General features: G+C 38.6%; 1 protein-coding gene across 5 annotated transcripts in view; it reads left to right on the top strand.

Moving 5' to 3' along the window:
• The window catches only part of runx1t1 (RUNX1 partner transcriptional co-repressor 1), a 52933-nt gene extending 45878 nt beyond the window's left edge, over positions 1-7055 (top strand). For 4 of the 5 annotated variants that reach the window (XM_042746049.1, XM_042746052.1, XM_042746050.1 and 1 more), the window contains 3 exons: positions 952-953; positions 1906-2094; positions 3114-7055. In XM_042746049.1, the coding sequence (XP_042601983.1) occupies positions 952-953; positions 1906-2094; positions 3114-3392 (470 nt within the window). In that variant the 3' untranslated portion in view covers positions 3393-7055. The remainder of the gene's footprint in view (positions 1-951; positions 954-1905; positions 2095-3113) is intronic. The other variant, XM_042746051.1, reaches the window with a different exon arrangement.
• Positions 7056-18174: the final 11119 nt, after the last annotated feature.

Consider the following 18174-nt stretch of genomic DNA (forward strand, 5'->3'; position numbering starts at 1 on the left):
AGCTGGTTAAAAGACTGATAAAGATATTAAAAGGCTTTGTTTAAAGAGCAGTTGATCTGTGTGAAATGACAAGTGATGGATTCTGTAATAGCAGATTGTTTACCTTGGCCTCATACACGATAGAGGCATCTGCTAAAGCAGTTTGTCTTTGCTGTGTGGTCTTACGAAAGGCTTTATAAAAGCAAACAAGCCTTTCCACGAAAGTGACGTTACAAAAGACAGTCTAAGACTGCTCGTTTTAGCTAATATGTTGCCTTTGCATCACAACGGCGGTAGTAACACCTTAAACAAATCACCACAGATTGAAAGTCCATCTGAATAGTCATATATAAATGCAGTAAAATGTATCAGGGAATGTGGTGCATTTTCCGTGACCTCAGCCCATCAAAAGGGATGACTTTGTGCACCAAACCACCATGGTTTCACAATTCAGTCCAGTCTTGATGAAAATGTCCCTGGCTCTATAATCCTTCATATTTAAGACTGGGGAGGAGGGTCTGCGCAACCGCAGCCATCCATTTCTGCAGAACAACAGACTACCATGATAGTTAAGTCTATTAAAACTCCTTAAGAACAGCATGCCTTTTTCAAATCCATTGTACGCCTCTAGTGATGGTTACAAAACCCAAGCTAAAAGTGTTTAAGAGTCACAACTGCCTTAAAGCGGTCTTCACAAGTTGCCACAGTGTAATAAGGGGTGAATGTCCTTTTTTTTTTTTTTTTTTAGAAAGATTGTGTACAGTAGGTGATGAATATTCAAGCCCTTTCTCACAAAGTGCCATATCCTGATCTGCATGGGCCTTTGGGGGTGCAATTGAAATGCATAATTTAAATATAAATTGCCCGATTTGCATATGCAATTAGTCAGGCTGCAGCCTTGAACAATGAAAACAAACAAACACACACACAAAAAAAAGCCTAGTCTGCTCTTGAGATGAGTTTTCCAGCCAGAAGTATTTACGGTTAATGGGATAACAATGTAAAAGTACAGATAAAGTACGAGTTCAAGGAAATACATTTATACTTTAGAGGGAAAAATATCAAGGATTACCTGTAATCTGCCTTGTGCACTACAGTCAAGTCTTTGGTTTGAGGCAAAACAAAAGCACTTTTTCTTGTTTATTTCTATTCAGCAAACACAGAAAGTCATCTGAGCCCATTCAAATAAAAACTGATGTTTCTAATTAATCCCCAGATTAATCTCTCAGCTGCATTTGAACAAAACAAGCCAATAGGATCAATTAAACGACATAAAAATAGTTTTCAAAATGCACGATAATGAGCTGTTGAGTTACTTTGAATTAATTAAAATGTCAGATACTATTGTTGGGTGATAGTGTGTGTGTGTGTGTGTGTGTGTGTGTGTGTGTGTGTGTGTGTGTGTGTGTGTGTGTGTGTGTGTGTGTGTGTGTGTGTGTGTGTGTGTGTGTGTGTGTGTGTGTGTGTATATATAGAGAGAGAGGTTCTTAAAGGTTTTTGGCATAAGCACTTTCAATTTATTGAATGTGCATTAGCGTGGTTTTCAGTTGTTTTTTTTGAGGCCTGCCATACATACATATATATATATATATATATATATATATATATATATATATATATATATATATATATATATATACATCTTTGTCTGCTGTTGTGAGATATCAAGTGCATGTGCAGCTATGTATTTCTTCCTGGTCTGACCCTTAAAATTTACTTGATGTAACACAATCTTGACAGGTTGATTTAGTCAAATCAATATTTTTGACTTCAGTAAAACCAGTTAATTTAGATGTAGTTTCGATGGAAAAATCTGATTTACAATGAACAGCAGACAGATTATGCTATGTTAACATCAGTTAACTATTTGCTGGGTTTCTGTTGCTGTGCCCTGGACACTTAAAAGCACTGTGCTCTTTCTTTCAGGAGGCTGTGAATGAGGTGAAGAGGCAGGCCATGTCTGAGTTGCAGAAAGCCGTGTCAGAGGCCGAGCGCAAGGCCCATGAGATGATCAGCACTGAGCGAGCTAAGATGGAGCGCACTGTGGCCGAAGCCAAGAGACAAGCGGCAGAGGACGCGCTGTCAGTCATCAACCAGCAGGAGGACTCTAGTGAGGTAACAGCTTGTGCGCCTACCGCACATTGTTATTGTATTAGCGAACAGCTGCAGCATTCACATACTGCACAATGATTCATTGGGATGGTAATATATTCCATAATTGATTTTCTTTTGCATTATATATCATCTTGGGGATTTTCTTTTATTTTATGTAATGTGTACATGCCTGATTTACTTGGCCGGGCTGTTTTAGTTCCATGGCTTCCATTCAATCTCTTTAGTGTGGATATCTTTAGGAAAACATGGATATCATATAAAAAGCACAGAGGGAAGAGAAAGTGTCCCAGATAATTCCTCATGCAGCCAGGTGTCACGCAGAGCCGAGGAATATAACATTGCATTTATCACCGCAGGCAGAGCGGCGCTTTTCCTCCTCTAAATGAAACATGTGGACAGTTAAGGTGGTACTGATTTGGATGAGGGAAATTGGGAAGGGAGCGCCGAGTGTCTGTGCACAGCGGGGGTACGGCTCGTTTAATCAGTTAGCAGAGAAAGGCGGCACGCATCTGAGTTTAATTGCACGAGCCATGTTTATGCACGTGTCCCTGGAGGATTGCGTCGGTAGCCGTTTATAACTCTGGCTTCTTGTCTCTGGGACGCATTCGAGACTTTGTGATAATTGCTCTTATTTGGCCTGGAGACAAACACAAAGAGGCCACAGTGGTAACCTGAGTTTCTGTGTGATCTTTGAGCGTTTTGTAGTTAACCTGTTACAAATGTGTCCTCACATAGCGCCATGTGGAACTGGGTAAAATGACTGCGTTTTTCCCTAGCTAGCTCATTATTTCCGTGTTTTCAAAGCAGGGAGATCCAAAGAAAAATAAAGCAGAATTCTCTATTTAGACTTAAAGTCAAATGGGAAATGTTTGCTGCTAATGAGCCGAGACTTTCGCTCGTTTTTCTCAAAGGTCTGTGCATCCATTATTTCCTAATTGGGATAATACCCATGGAAAGAATTGCAAGTTTTTTTGAATATATCACAGCTTAAACCCCCCTTCCCCCTCTTTCTCGTGCAGAGCTGCTGGAATTGTGGGCGCAAGGCGAGCGAGACCTGCAGCGGCTGCAACACAGCGCGTTACTGCGGTTCCTTCTGCCAGCACAAGGACTGGGAAAAGCACCACCACGTATGTGGCCAAACTCTGCAGGCTCAGCAGCAAGGCGAGACCCCCGCCACCGTCAGCTCCTCTGCCACCCCCAGCAGTGGCGCCGGCAGCCCCGCGGACACACCGTCCGCCACTACCCCTCGCTCGGCCACGCCCGGCACGCCCTCCACCATAGAGACCACGCCGCGCTAGAGCCCCGAGCGGGCCGTTCCTGATGCCTCAGCTGGCCGGGGACTGACTCACCTGCCTCACTCGCTGCAAAATGCTAAATCTAGCACACTAACAAAGAAGAGACTGTACTTAGGGCGATCACCCCACAGGAGGTCCATTTCAGGTCATATTGACTTGCCATGATAGAGAACGCAAAGATATTCTTTGTTTGAAATTCTTATTGTTCTTTATTGTTACTACAGCTATTATCGATTACTGTTGATAATGTTGCTTATTGTTGTTGTGGCTCTCTTACATTCTTGTAAATAAGAAGACAAATGGAGTAGACAGCTGGGACCTCTCGATGAGTATATCTGACCTCCCCTTTGTTCCGTCTGTTTGTCGTTTTTTTTCCTCCTTCGTTCCGTTTTCAAAGCTCTTTATCCAGTAGCTGGGATATGAAACTATTTGACCTCATTAAAAGACACTTTAAATGACAAAAACCAAGGAAATACTTCATAGCTGATGTAAGCAAAGACTCTGAATATTATTAAGACAAAAAGACAGCGTTCCTTGTAAAGAAGTCAACACAACGTTGTTGAGAAAAAAACACTCCATGAAGGGTATGGTGGAGTAGACGGCGGACAGCGTTTCTGGCTCACGCGCTGAACTCTGCAGATGTGCAGCAGATTGTGAAGGAACGCAGATGTTCGTCCCTCTTCTGCAGGATTATATCCAGGTCAATGGTCTGAGAAATAAAAAGCTGTTTCACTGAGGAATGTAGGGGCAAGGAGGGCCCGTGCTGGATGTTGAGTACCGCACAGCGTAATGAAGGATGCGCTCTGAGCCCTGATCCCAAATGCACTCCATCAGCTCCCAAAACAGGAAGTGAAGTCATCAGCCCACCAGAGCAGGACTGTCAGAACCTCACTGTGACAGCCACTGGGAAACAAAGGGCTGAGAAATTACCCATAAATCACTGGCTGTTGGAGCCCTCCCCTGTCCTGCCTATCTCTAACCCTGCCATCCGTCCTCGTTCTGCTTCTTTTTGCCCTTCTAGATCTCATTGTGTTAAATACTTGTGTCCTGTGCCGTCTCCAATGGTTATTTATTGTACATGTGCTGGACAATTGTGACGACGCATTAATAGTTTAAACCACGGTCACAACTTTTTAGCCTTTCTAGGTGCAAAAAGGAAGAACATATTTTCTCTTTTTTCTCTCGCTCTCTCTCTCTCTCTCGCAAGCTGCTTTTCTATTTGTATGTGTTTGTGCTAGTCCCCTTGTAGTTCTCTAAGAAGAAAAAACACTTTTCCTATTGTCCTCGAAAGACAAACGCTATCTCTCAAAGCTGCTACTTCAGTCTCATTCAGATGTTTTTTTCTGAGAACTAGCATGTTACATGGAATGCTAACATAAATGTTTTTGTACATGGGACGTACATAAATGTATTTGCACTGTCACGGTTTCTCTCGGCATGCTTCTTTTTTTTTTCTTTTCCATAGGGAAAAACTTCATAGGTTATCTTTGGAGTGCTTTGTTACATATCTGTGATTTACTTTTCTTGTAAAAAAAAATGAAGAAAAATCTATGAAAAAAAAGAGAAAAAAAAAAGAAAACACAAAAAAAGAAAACAGAAGTATCACAATCTGCTTTTGTTAACATTTTTTTCTAAACATTTTGCTTTGAATAGTTAAGGACAGTGCATGCATATGCATACTGAATGCTATGGTATATGTTGTTTTTGTTTTCTACATAAAAAGAAAAAATGTACAAAAAAGACACTAAGAAACTAACTTTCCAAATGCAGAGGTGAAAAACAGACAGCTTTAACACTGCAGAGCACCAGGATACACAGTATTACAAAATAATTAACATGGAAGACAGCCAAAGACAGACATGAAGGACCAAAACCTGATTTAAATATGACAAAAAAAGACTCACTCCAATGCATTCTTGTTTTCTCCACGTGTTTATCAGGGGAAGCCACACTGAGCAATGTTTCCATTCGAAAACCTTTAATTCTCCCCTGTCCAGAGCCAAGACCAGCCCTATTCAGCTCATAGGGAGGAGGAGCCACTCCAAACCATGTAGCAGTTCCTAAGAAAAGAGGGTTTCACGTGTGGATGAGACGGTCTGAATGATTGAGCAATAATCGAAAAGGAGGATCCCATATGTAGATCCTGCAGGGCGAGTGTCATTGTTTCTCTTTCCGTATCATTCCTCAAAACAGATTCGTCATAAGAATGCCACTCCAAAAGGCAACCAGCCCAACCGAACCGAAGCTCTTCTCGTTCATGAACGGCACATAACCAAACCTTCAAGTGTTTCAGCTCAAGATTAAAAGCCATGTGAGAATCTAAAACTAAACAACCTCGTCATTGGCTTAAGAGGAAGAGGGGTCTAAATGGGCACTTAAATGCACTCTGACGGTTCACGTCCCCAAACCATGGTGCTAAACGCTGTGCATTTGACCTCTTAGGAGGAGTGGCTGGCTCTGGTCGCATTTGCGGCCTCTGGCATGCTACGGTTTAATAATCCAAAAAAACATTGGTGTAAGACACCTGTCCGCATCGCCAGAGAACCTGCCAGCTAAGCTGTCTTGAAACACTATTTTTGAAAAATACATATAGTTAGTGCAGTGAGTTCAATCAGGGTGACCTGAATAAAATAAGCGCGGATGAAGCTTAAGTAACTCCTCCTCCTCCTCCTTCCCAATCTAGTACGTCTGTTTTGCTACAACCTTTTTTTCCTCTGTGGCAAAAAGTCTCAGTCTACCTCTGACAGCACGTTAGGAGCACCAGTCGCTGAGCGGACACTGGTCTAGTCAAACCAAATGGGCACATGAGAACAGGACTTAAACCCAAAGTTAAAAGCTCATATAGCTGCAAACCATATCACTACTTGGTAACAATGCAGACCTCATGAGAAGAAAAAAAAAGAATAGAATACATAAAAAAAATGTTTTGTTCATTTTGAGTTTGTCACGTGTACAAATCACTTTGAGTCAACTTAAAGAAAAAAAAAAAAGTTTCAGAGTGTTGACTCCATTTGATATACACTATAATTCAATCCATGGTCAAAGATGAGAAATGTGATATATTCCTATTGCCCTCTTCTTCTCCTGTATCCCCTTTTCCCCCATTTCTGTCTTCTGTTGTGAGACACGCTTGGCCGCTCGTCAGTGTCGTTTAGGTTCGTGTTTATGGGGGATTCGCACCAAACGTGAGCGAAAAGTAACGGCTGGTGAATTTGCGCATGCCTTGTTTGCCAGGTGTTAAGTTTTTATTTTCTCCAGTTTGTAAAGTGAATTAAACTTTGGGATAATAAAGGGACAGTGGAAACATTAAGTGTAATGAATTGGTCGGGTGGGTTCAGGACGGGCAGTCGTAGGATTCTTCGAAAATTTTATTGTGAAAAAAAACTCATTAAAAAGTCGTTGTGCAATACTTAATGTAAACAAGAACCACAGGTTACAGGTGGGCTGGGAGGGTGTGGACTCTGTCACACCGTTTCCAAATACTCTATGGTTTTTGAGTCTACTATGTTAGAACTGTGGTTTCTTGTTTAATCTGTTTTCTTTATTTTATTCTCTCATTTTTGGGGGCTGTAGTACATGGTCTGTCAGTCTGTGAATCTTTGCAGTATGATTCTGGTATTGTTGTACTCTTTACTGTGTAATAAATATGTTCATACCTGCATTGGAGATTTCTTTTTGTCTTTGTTTTAAATACTCTACATGCATACGGTACATTCTGTTCAGATGCATCATTTGCATTCATTCATTTAGCAACTTTCAAATATAAATAACAACAGAAATTTGTTCTAAAGCAGCAGGAACATGAGAAGTGCTATAATACAAAGTTTCAAGATGGTACAGAAAGAAAGTAAGCACCAGCAAAAGTATGTTTTTATAATTATTTACAGGGTTCTTATATGGTTATGTAAAGCAGGAAAATATGTAGTAATGTTTTATATATACACATATATATATATATATAGTGATTGCCAGAACAAATTTGGATAAATTTTAAAAACGTTTTAAAACCTCATGGTAATTTTTAATGACATTCTCTGCTTGCCACAGGCTGCAAATTTCACCATTGTGGAAGCCTGTGTGCACTTTGGTAAATCATAGTTATGACATATAAATTATACATAACACAATTTTGACCATTTATCTCAGATTTCTGAGTTTTGCCAAGTCAGAACTGACTTTGTCATAATTTTTTTTGTCATAATTATGACTTTTCATCTTACATTTTTGAGGGGGGGGGTATATAATTTGGACATTTCTCAATTTTTTTTCCTTTTTGTCTTTTTATCTTATAATTGTCAATATAATTTTGACTTGTGTCATAATTATGTCTAAATATAAAATAATTATGATTTACCAAGCATATTTTTTTTTTTTTCATGTGTAATCTCTATAGAAACCTCAAAGGACTAGAAATGTAATGGAACTGGTGAAAAGATGTGGGAATTACATACTTTGCAGCCTTTCTAAGCTCAATTCAAATGGACTTTTTACAACAAATGTGTCCAAACCTGAAACTTTACTTCAAGTAAGAGACCTACTGTTAAAGACTGAGTAAATTGTGCTTCAGTATATACTATATATGTATATGTGAATGGAGAAAAGATTGAGATAAAATTAGGCTTTGAAATGCCGGCTACACCCAACATAAGTGGCCTTGGGAACTGAAGAGTAAATGCTCTCCGAAGGGAAGCTATTAGCATGGAAGGTCTGTATTTAAAGTGTCACTTAATTCCCATGTCCCCCATTTTACATTTTACCTAATGTTGAAATGTTAATACGTCCAATATTCAGCCCACTTTGTCCAGAAATGTGACAGCAACATTGACAAGGCAACACATTTAGTCCAGCAATTACCTTCATCCCGGCCGAAAGCCTTTATAAATGCAGGCCGCCCCCCACCCCACGCCAAAATGAACCCCAGGAATCGTCGTTTGCTCAGCCGTGACAAAACCTTCAGAGAATCACACAAATCTTCCGAGAGGTCTATGCTTTTGTGAAGCTCTCACGCTTCTTATCTGCTTTTATTACCATTTAAGAGATCATAAAGCCGAGGATGAGTTGAAACACTGTGATATTCCTGCCACTTACCACCTTTAACATTTCAACTCTCGTTTTTTATCAAGTGGCGAGAACTGACAGACCCTCAATTAAGTGAGGTCTGGAGAACTGTTCTCCACCGATAACAATACAAATGGATTCTTTCAAACAGAGAAAAACAGCTGTCTCTATTATTTGAATGCTTCACCTTTCCCCGCTCCATTAATTGGGTCTTTGATCACAGGCAGAGGTGGAGAGTGCATGATAAGAAAAAGGTTATTAGTAAAGTAGCCCGAAGGACCGAGCTGCCGCCTAGCACTGGCTGCATGAGATGAGATAAGCCCATAAAGCCCGTGTGTGCATGTGCTCGTGAGCGATAGGGCCGCCGTCTGCCTCCGAGACGATCGCGCGAGGAGAAGAGCAATACTCCGACGAGACGATAGCTAATGCGGGATATAAATTCGGCTTCCAGGGATGGAACGTAGGATTAAACTCCATAAAGAGTTCGCCTCTAAATGGTTTACATTTTTGCCTCTAAATCAAACTGTGTCGCAGAATTTCACCGTGCTTTTTTGAACCCGATATGTGGCGAGGAATATTACTGTAGGCCTACAGTGACGGAGGAGAAAATAACGCTCTGCCTTTGAGAGCCGAGCGAGAGTGTCTCTTTGATATGCAGCCCAGCTAAATTTGAGGTTTTAAATCTGATTTCATCTAAGCCTGTTTATAGGCCCATGTCCACGGATGAGGCGCTGAGTGATTCGAAAAACACCTCGCTGAAGAAGCTTCGCAAAACTCTTGTAATAGGGTTTTTTTTTTTTTTTTTTTGCTCCGCAACAGAGGAATACAACTAGGGGGTACGAGAGCATATTAGGGCTGTTATGGTGGGGGCAAAGTGACTCCATGGAGAAAACATTTTTGATTAAATTACAGAACACAAGGTTATCTTTCCCCAGCACATGCCTCACTGCCCTGGGCCTGGATAATCTGTTAATACCATTCAAGCAAAATGACATTATTAAGGAAGTGGAGTACTGCATCTCCACCCAGGCCTGAATGATGCATGTAGCCGACCCTCCATCATCCTAGACAGAGGATGTGGGCCGAGATGGAGAGAGAAGGAGAAAAAGGCTGCATGGCAGTGACAAAAGCACTCCTTAAATGTCAGCTAATGGTTCCACGGCACCCTGCTGATGAACAGGGCAAGAAAGGAAGAAAAAAAGAGCAGAAATATATCTGCCGTTTATCTCCAGGGGCTGAAGAGCTCAAGCCTATATTTATCCAGTGAAAAATAAAACAACACTGCTCTTTCTCACACTGTCTTAAAATCTGCTACATTGAGAAAATGTGTAATCCATTATAGTTCGTGGTGGACATAAATCTCTGGTTTCAAATATCAACCTAAAATCATCCTTTTTAAACTAGGATCTAGTTTGGGTGATTCAGTTGTAAATCTACATTATAAATCTAGGCTATAGGAAGGTATCTATACAAGTCAGAACAACGAAATCAAACATTGACTACGTTTACATCAGTAATCTAATTATTTACCTTATTCTAAATAAGACAATATTATGATTCCTTTCATGTTCCTGTTTTACATGTTATAGTACATAATTCGATTAATGGCACACGTCATTACGTTCCCACGTGACGCCATCCAGTGTAACCGCCGGAATTTCACGTATTAACATATAAAGTGTGTCCCAAATCGCATGCTTAAGCACTATTCTATGATGTTTTGTAGTATAAATAGTGTGAGTTCACACTGAAAATTCCAAAAAGAAAAAGTGCACTTTAAACAACCGGATGATGCACTTAAATAACCGAAAAAACGAAGTGTGGAATGTTGGACACACCATGCACTCAACCGTCGCAGCTTTAATTATGCAACGAAGGGGGAGGGGCTATCAGACTCCAATTATGAATGACAAAATAACCTTATATAATTCATACACTACATGGTTAAGTACATAGTGCATAAGTACAAAGTGTATGAGTGCATAATGTATAGTACGTCATTTGGGACGCAGCTGTAGTTTGTCTTCGTCATGATGCCATGTACATTTTTGGACGTTTTATTTTTAATTTTATGAAAGCTTCAAGTGCAAGTTAATTATTTGTATGTGCATTCAGACGATGGCGGTGTTGAAGCTCTTTTATTTGCCGTCAAACGATTGACCACTGCCGTGTGTGTATCCTGTCACAAAATGCGAAATATCCTACATGACGGTATTAATGTGATTAAGGTGTTTACATGTCTATTCTGCACTTTAACAATGCGACTAAGATAGGAATACTCCACATGTCTTAATTCAATTGGTGTTTACTTCAATTATGACTTTAGCCAGATTAAGGTAATCAAAAATCTGTTTACATGGTAGATTCTTAATCAGAGTATTTTCTTGTAAATATGTAAATATAAATCTTTTTAATAAAATAAAATTACAAATAGTATAAATTTGGACATTCTACTCTTTTGCCATACTGTTTTTTGCATATACTATACTTTAGAAGTAGGCATATCTGGACACAGCATGAGTTCATGAGCCTGAGTGATTCTGAACTGCTCATAAGAGTCATTTGATGAGATTCAAAACAAATGACTCTTAGGAAGCCAGCGTTAATTTGAATCGGACCACTGGCTGAAGTGTACCAGTTTTGTCAACACAATTCACTACAATTTAGTCATTTAAAAACAAATGTTTCACTCGATTGAGACGCCATGATGCATTTTAGATGTTTTATAGTGAAATAAATATTTAGTAATATACATATTTAGAAATATACAGTGTTTCATACTTGTTATTACACTAGAGTGTATCAAATGTTTGTTTTTTACGATTCAGTATGATTTAAACTTCAACTATGATTCAAGATCTCCTCCCAAAAATCTCACCGTCGACTCTGAATAAACTCTTTATAAAAATCGGTTAAATAATCTGTTTAAATAACACTTTTTGTTAGCGAAACGGGCATCACAAATGTTTGATTACATTATTTATTTATTTAATGGTGATTCAGATTTACTGTGTGTACTTTATATTGAGAGATTTTCTAAAAATGTAATAGTAACAGTAATAGTCTAGGTGGTGTTACACATGAAAACTGTAATTGAAGCATCAACTCAGCTCCAATCCTCGGGACAAACCTCCCAGAATGTTTTAGATGTCTCCCTATTGAACACACTAACAAGCTGATGAGTTCAGTGGGGTGTTTTAATTAGTGAGACATCTGAAATATTCTGGGAGGTTTGTCCCGAGGACTGGAGTTGAGAAGTGACCTATATGGTGTGCATAAATGAGAACAGGTCAGGGGTGGAAACACAGCTCTGGAAATGCAGAGAAGAAAACAGCACAGAAGAATCACCCGCAGGCCCCTTGAAACTGAACTGGAGCTGGATTGCAAGAAAAGTGCCGACATGCACATCGCCAGAAGCCCAGAGCTGTGGGCCTTACCCAGCTGAGATGACTGATGGCTAATGAGAGCAGAGTGAGGACCAGGCCGACTGCTACCCACTGTGTGTTTAAAGCGTGATTGATGCTTTTCATGGCTCCCGAGCCCCTTCTTCATAGGAACAGCTTGCTCTAAACACACAGGGCAGCACTTGCTGACTTAAATACAAACTTTGTGTTTACGAGAGCCAGCCTAGTGCACAATAAAACTTTAGGAGGCATATGGAACCCACAACTTTCAGACCTCGCTGGATGTGCTCTGCATACTGTCAGCTGGCTAGGCTTGAATCGAATGCAGCTGTGAAACAGTCGCGTGGCTCGTCTCATGATCTAGGTGCAATGTTTTATGGAGAAATACTCTAGGCCTCGGTAGTAATGGTTCAATCATCGTTGGGTCCGTTGAATCATCATAGTTCCAGGAATTTTCCATGAACCCACCAGGGTTTTGGCACCAGAAACGTCTGAATTCAAGGAGCGGGGCTGTGTGCTATCCATCATTCTGTTAATATAGTCTTCCACAGAGGATTTCTCATGTGAGATATCACACCAACACAATCCAGGCTGCCATCGTCAGAATATTGCAGCCAGCTGATACATTTTTTGTAATCTGTTTTGTAAACTGTTTTGAAAAATACTGCTAAAGAGATCTCAGCGGGCAAGTTTCTGAGTAAACAGAGATGCCATACACTGTGTTTTCCCAAGTGCTTATTATGTTGATAAATGGTTGCAAATAAATGTGACTTTCAGTTTGCCAGCAAGAGGCGATGCAGTGGTGCAGCTGGGTCAGGTGCTGCCCAACATATGTGTTCTCCTCTTTCGGAGACAAATGTATTTATTGTGTATACAGTAAACATTCATTATTGCTCTTATTAATTATAATTAGACTTTTTGATATTATTTTATACAGTCATTAAATGCATAGTTATTATATAACAGTTAGTTACGCTGCATTCCAACAGAGCTTTATACATCTTTAAGACCCACTCACACCAAGAACGAGGCGTCAAAACCCGGAAGATAAATTCTCTACTGATTCTCTTAAGATTTATGAATGGGGTTTTTCAGTTCACGAGTAAAATGAGGTCTGTGGTAAACAAGTTGACGATACTTTGGCGTTTTGTTCTACAGCATTAACTAGACATACTCACAAACCTTAAACGTTCTTATATAACCACTAATTACAAAAATACATTTTTTAAAAATAAACATAATCACTGCAAATGTTGTGTTTTCCATATGGGTGTGTGTTCATGTTGTAGAGAAAAATGTCCAAGTATTGTCAATTTACATTAAACACAGGCCTTATTTCACTCATGAACTGAAAAACTGTGTTATAGTCCTTTTATGTCATTTGGTAGCAACAAGTGAATGTCTTTATGAATGAGTCATTGAATCTTTAAAAACAGTAAATTGCCGTACAATTACCGGAACAAATTTACCATGCTGTTCTGTGTTCTGTCTTTTTAAAGATGCTTTTGGCCCAGAGTCACCGTGTAATTAGACAACTTTAGACTTTTCTTTGACTTCCGTAAACAGCACTGAATGTTCTGTGTCTTAATGTTATGATTGGCCCAGAGTAAACGTTTTATGTCTGAACTCATATGTGCTCATGCCAGTAATCTCGTCCTGTCTTCACATAGTGCACATTACTGGTAATTTACTGGTAATGTTGCAACTTATCATACCGGTAAATTCATCCTGGCAATTTATTTTGAAAAGGTCCTGTTCACACATGATCTCTTAATGGTAATTTACAGGTAATTTACCAGTAAAGACTGTATGTGCGAAAGGGGCTAATGATTCATTCAGGAAGAAAACATAAGTAAGTCTTTAAATCATTCACTCAAAAGATTCCTTAAAAAACTGAATAATTCAGGTAAGAAACAGCTATTTATTAGTGAGTCATTGAATGATTCAATCAACCTATTTTTTTTTTTTTTTTTTAAATACAAATTTATTCTGCGAGTAGCACTGCTGTGTGTAGCTCAGATACATGCAAAGGTTGCTGTGGCTTTGTTTAGAACTATTTGCAATGGTGGGGCAAAAATAGACGAAGTAACTGCAATATTGCATCTGAAAAGTTACTCAAGACCAATATTAGCACAATATTAACTTTTTTTTTTTAAATAAACTGTTATCATTTAGAAGCAATTTCACACTTAAAATAATATGATCAATTAAAATATGATAAATACCAGTTTGCAACATCAAGCTGCATAACAGACTAGAATAACTAGAGGCAGCTGACACCGGAAGCCTTGAAACACTCCCTAAAAATAAGGTGGATAGATTGTTGGGTTGAATTTGAGAGCAAGTCAACCACAGGACTTCAAACAGAACATAAATTGGACTTTTATCCTCATTGGATCTTTACTCAAGTTTCCTCTCTCACACACACAACTGCACTGATCACTTAGGGAATGGAGGATGTGAGAAATTCAGTGTGGCAAAGCTGGTGATGTGCCTTTCATTCCACCAAATAAACAACCAGAGAGAGGTCATAAATCAGTGGGGCTCTGTCTGGCCTTCCCACCCCCATCCTGAACACACAAGAGTAACGGCACAAGGAGGGAGGCGAACGAGAAATATAGAGTATAAGAGAGCTAACGTAGAAGGGTGAAAAAGCAAGAGAAGGATAGGAGGTGAATAAGTGCAGCTGACGGCCAGAGGACTGACAGGACACACCTGAGCTCCTGCGCATGATTAATAGTGCTAGAGAGACATGCTGGTGTTAAGTACCTAGAGTTCCTGCGCAATTTATAGCTCCTGCCGCGCTCTCCCCCCATCCTCATCTCTGCCGTCCCCCCACCACGGTCTTCCCCAGCTGTTCCACACCTGGAAGAGGGCCCGGGAGAGAGACGAGCCATCCATCTCTCACAGGCCACAGAGGGAGGGGTGAGGGAGCGTGAGTACCCAGCAGGTGCGCCATGGAGTTAGGGATGGAGAGAAAGCATCCAAAACACACAAAGCCAGCATTGCAGGTAAACGGATCTTGGGTCTCAATGCGAAATGCAGCAATCACGCATCTGCCGCTTTTAAAATTAGCATGCTCTCAAAGTCTGCTTATCAGGCCCCCAAATCATATTTCACGCTGACAAGCGCCATAGCTCAGATTCCTACAGAGTCTCCGGGAAGCAAATAAACCGCCTCCCTCGGTCACACTTTGATGAGATGTGATAAAAGTGGCCCCTGTTGGAATGGGAATCTGTATGGATGGACGATTCCTCAAAATGTGGAATTGATTTTTCAGTAAATTAAATTTTTTATAGCTTTGAGACTTAAAAGGCACCTTATCTTCACATGGGAATCCCACCCAAGTCCCTCAGATGATTTGAAATCACACTGAAATATGCATCTGAGCTCTGGGCTCTCTTAAGAAAAAAAAGAGAGAGAAAAAAAAGAATTAATTCCAGCTGCAAGATTATGAAGAGCATATGAGCAAGTCTTGTCAGGATTGGTACAGTGCCGCACTATTCACACTCTTTCTGATCAATCCAGTGGCAGAGATGACACCTCTAACCCCTCGTGAGACAGATCCTGTCTCGCATGCCACAGCTATTTCATCTTCACCTTCACATGCATTAATAGATGATTTCATCCTCCAAACCCTCACAAGGGCAAAAATACTGGATTTTTATATTTTCTAATGGAAATGTGAGCCGTACTGGTGTAGAACTCACTGGAACAATCCTAAAGTGGTTTTCAGGGCATTGCTATGCGAATGCTTAGGTGTTTTTGATGATGTTTAGAACATTTCTTCCGCACTTGCCGGACATTGTGAGGTACTGTAGTTGCTTAGGGATTCTAGGGCCAGTTGCATAAACTTTAGTCACAATGGTAAGACTGTGTCTTAAGAAATAGTTTGACTAACTAGCAGTTAACCAAGTGGTAATAATTCTTACTTTTCGGATTCAAATTAAACAAATATACCATTTTATGTATCTGAATTCAAAAGGTTATGACCAGTCTTAAAGAAAAGAAAAATTGGATGACTAACATTTAAGACTAGTCTAAGTGGTTTATGCAGTTGGCACAGGATGATTACCAGGTGGTTGCATATTAGCAGTGATATAATTAACTAAAATGGAAACTAAATTACAATTTTGAACTGAAATAATAAAAAAGTAGATGAATTTGGAAAACTGGGACTAAACTAAAATGCAGTTTCATGATTCCTAATTGAACTAAAGTAATACAAAACAAATGTCCATAAACTTTTAGTTTTAGGCTTTGATATAGAATATTTTGTAAATTTTTTAAACTGTAAAACTCATCTGTATTAAATATGAAAATATTTAAGTTATCATTTAACAAGCTGACTTTGGCAGCACAAAAATATTACAGCTAAAAATAAATATATATATATATATATAGATATATATATATATATATATATATATATATATATATATATATATATATATATATATATATATATATATATATATATATAGAAAGAAAGAACCAATAACAAAAACAAAACCAACAAATAAAAGAAATAGAAATAAATGGAAGAAATAGAAATATACAGATTAAAGAGCCAACCTGGCTCCTACATATGGCTTTTGGGTGAAATTATGGGAACTATCAAAATTTATTTCTCACTTTTTTTGTCATATTGGTTGAAATTTTACAGCTGGTTAAAATAATAATAATAATACTTAAAGTTGCCATAAAATTTTAAATTCACACTATTATTTTCTAAATGCATATATGATTCAACCATGTTTATGTTATAAATGTATTTTTACAATATAAGAAATATATTTAAAATTACTAAAAAATATATCCATAACAATTTAGTTGACAGGAAACAAATTGAAGGTCAGGAATTGTAAAAATGTAATAATTTCTGTTTGATATCGTACCAGATCAAAAGCTGCATGCCAGTTCATGAAGAAGGGATGCAGATTCACGAAGGGATGCAGAACAACATACTGAGGCATACTTAGCACACAGAACCTGTAGGCAGTGCAGGTCTGCAGCTGTATTCAGCGTTTGCCCTGCGGATACAAGATAAATGTGTGACAGTAGCCCATGTAAATGAGCCTACATGCCAACTAAACCTCTTCCCTCGGGCGGCTCGTAGCTGCACCCTCACATTCAATGTCATGCTTGCCTTAATCATGCAGAGATTTACTACCCTCTATAATTTCTTCAGTATTATACATCTTTGTTTTTCATAGCCTGCGTTTCCCTCCAGCAGTGAGTCGCTGGGCTCAGCAGTGTGATTTCCTCACCCTCTGTCCCAGCCATCCATCTACAATGACTGATGCCACCCAGATCTAAAACAAATGTTTGACCAAGCTGTTCCACTGTATTATTCAGCGGTGCGAAGGACCTGACACGTTTGACATAACGCATTTGCCCGTTTAATTATATAGATTCCAGATAAATATTTACAGATGGTCTTTTGTCTGTCTCAGTGAGAGTGATTTATTCAAATGAGCCGAGGAGGTTTCTGCCTCTTTGACTGGCTTGAATGCATCAAAGATGGAACATGCTGGAATTTTCTCCTTTCGACTGATCATTTGCATGACACACATCAAGCTGGCACTTCTAGACAGCTGTATAGAGCTGTCCTACCAAACCAGCCTGTTAAGAGAAACCTGTGAACACAGGAAGAAGGAAGATTAATTGAAGGTGTTCCAATGAACACATGGACACATATGAAGATGATTAGAATAACAATTAATATTCTAATAATATATATATATATATATATATGTATATATATATATATATATATATATATATATATACTATATATATATATATATACACACACACACACACACATATGTGTGTGTGTGTGTGTGTGTGTGCAAACTAGGATTAATAAAAATTACTGTTACACACAGCTACATTACTAAAACTTTATCTAAAATTTAAAAAAGAAAACTGAAAATATAAAAAATTTAAAATACTTATCTAAATATTAATACAAATAACACCATTAGCACAAGTTTTAGGAAATATTCCACTGATTATCACCAGTCCAACTTTATGTTGGGTAGTTTACAAAATAAATAATGAAAATAAATAAATAGATAAATAAATTATATAATAAGCTAAATTAAAAAATCTGATCTTTTTACATTTTTTATTTATTTTTAGTTTTAAAATATATGAATACCTAATATATCTTGAATTTATTCTTTATTACCCAATTTTAAGCAAATATATAACAAGATTTTGTGAAGTTTGCTTAAAAAATGTCAAAAAACAATTTGCCTGTGGGGTAAGAAAATAATTCTCTTTTTACAAAAATTTCCATTCATTTGTATTAGTTT

The sequence above is a fragment of the Cyprinus carpio genome, chromosome B19 (genome assembly GCF_018340385.1).
Source record: "Cyprinus carpio isolate SPL01 chromosome B19, ASM1834038v1, whole genome shotgun sequence".
Taxonomy (NCBI): Eukaryota; Metazoa; Chordata; class Actinopteri; order Cypriniformes; family Cyprinidae; genus Cyprinus; species Cyprinus carpio.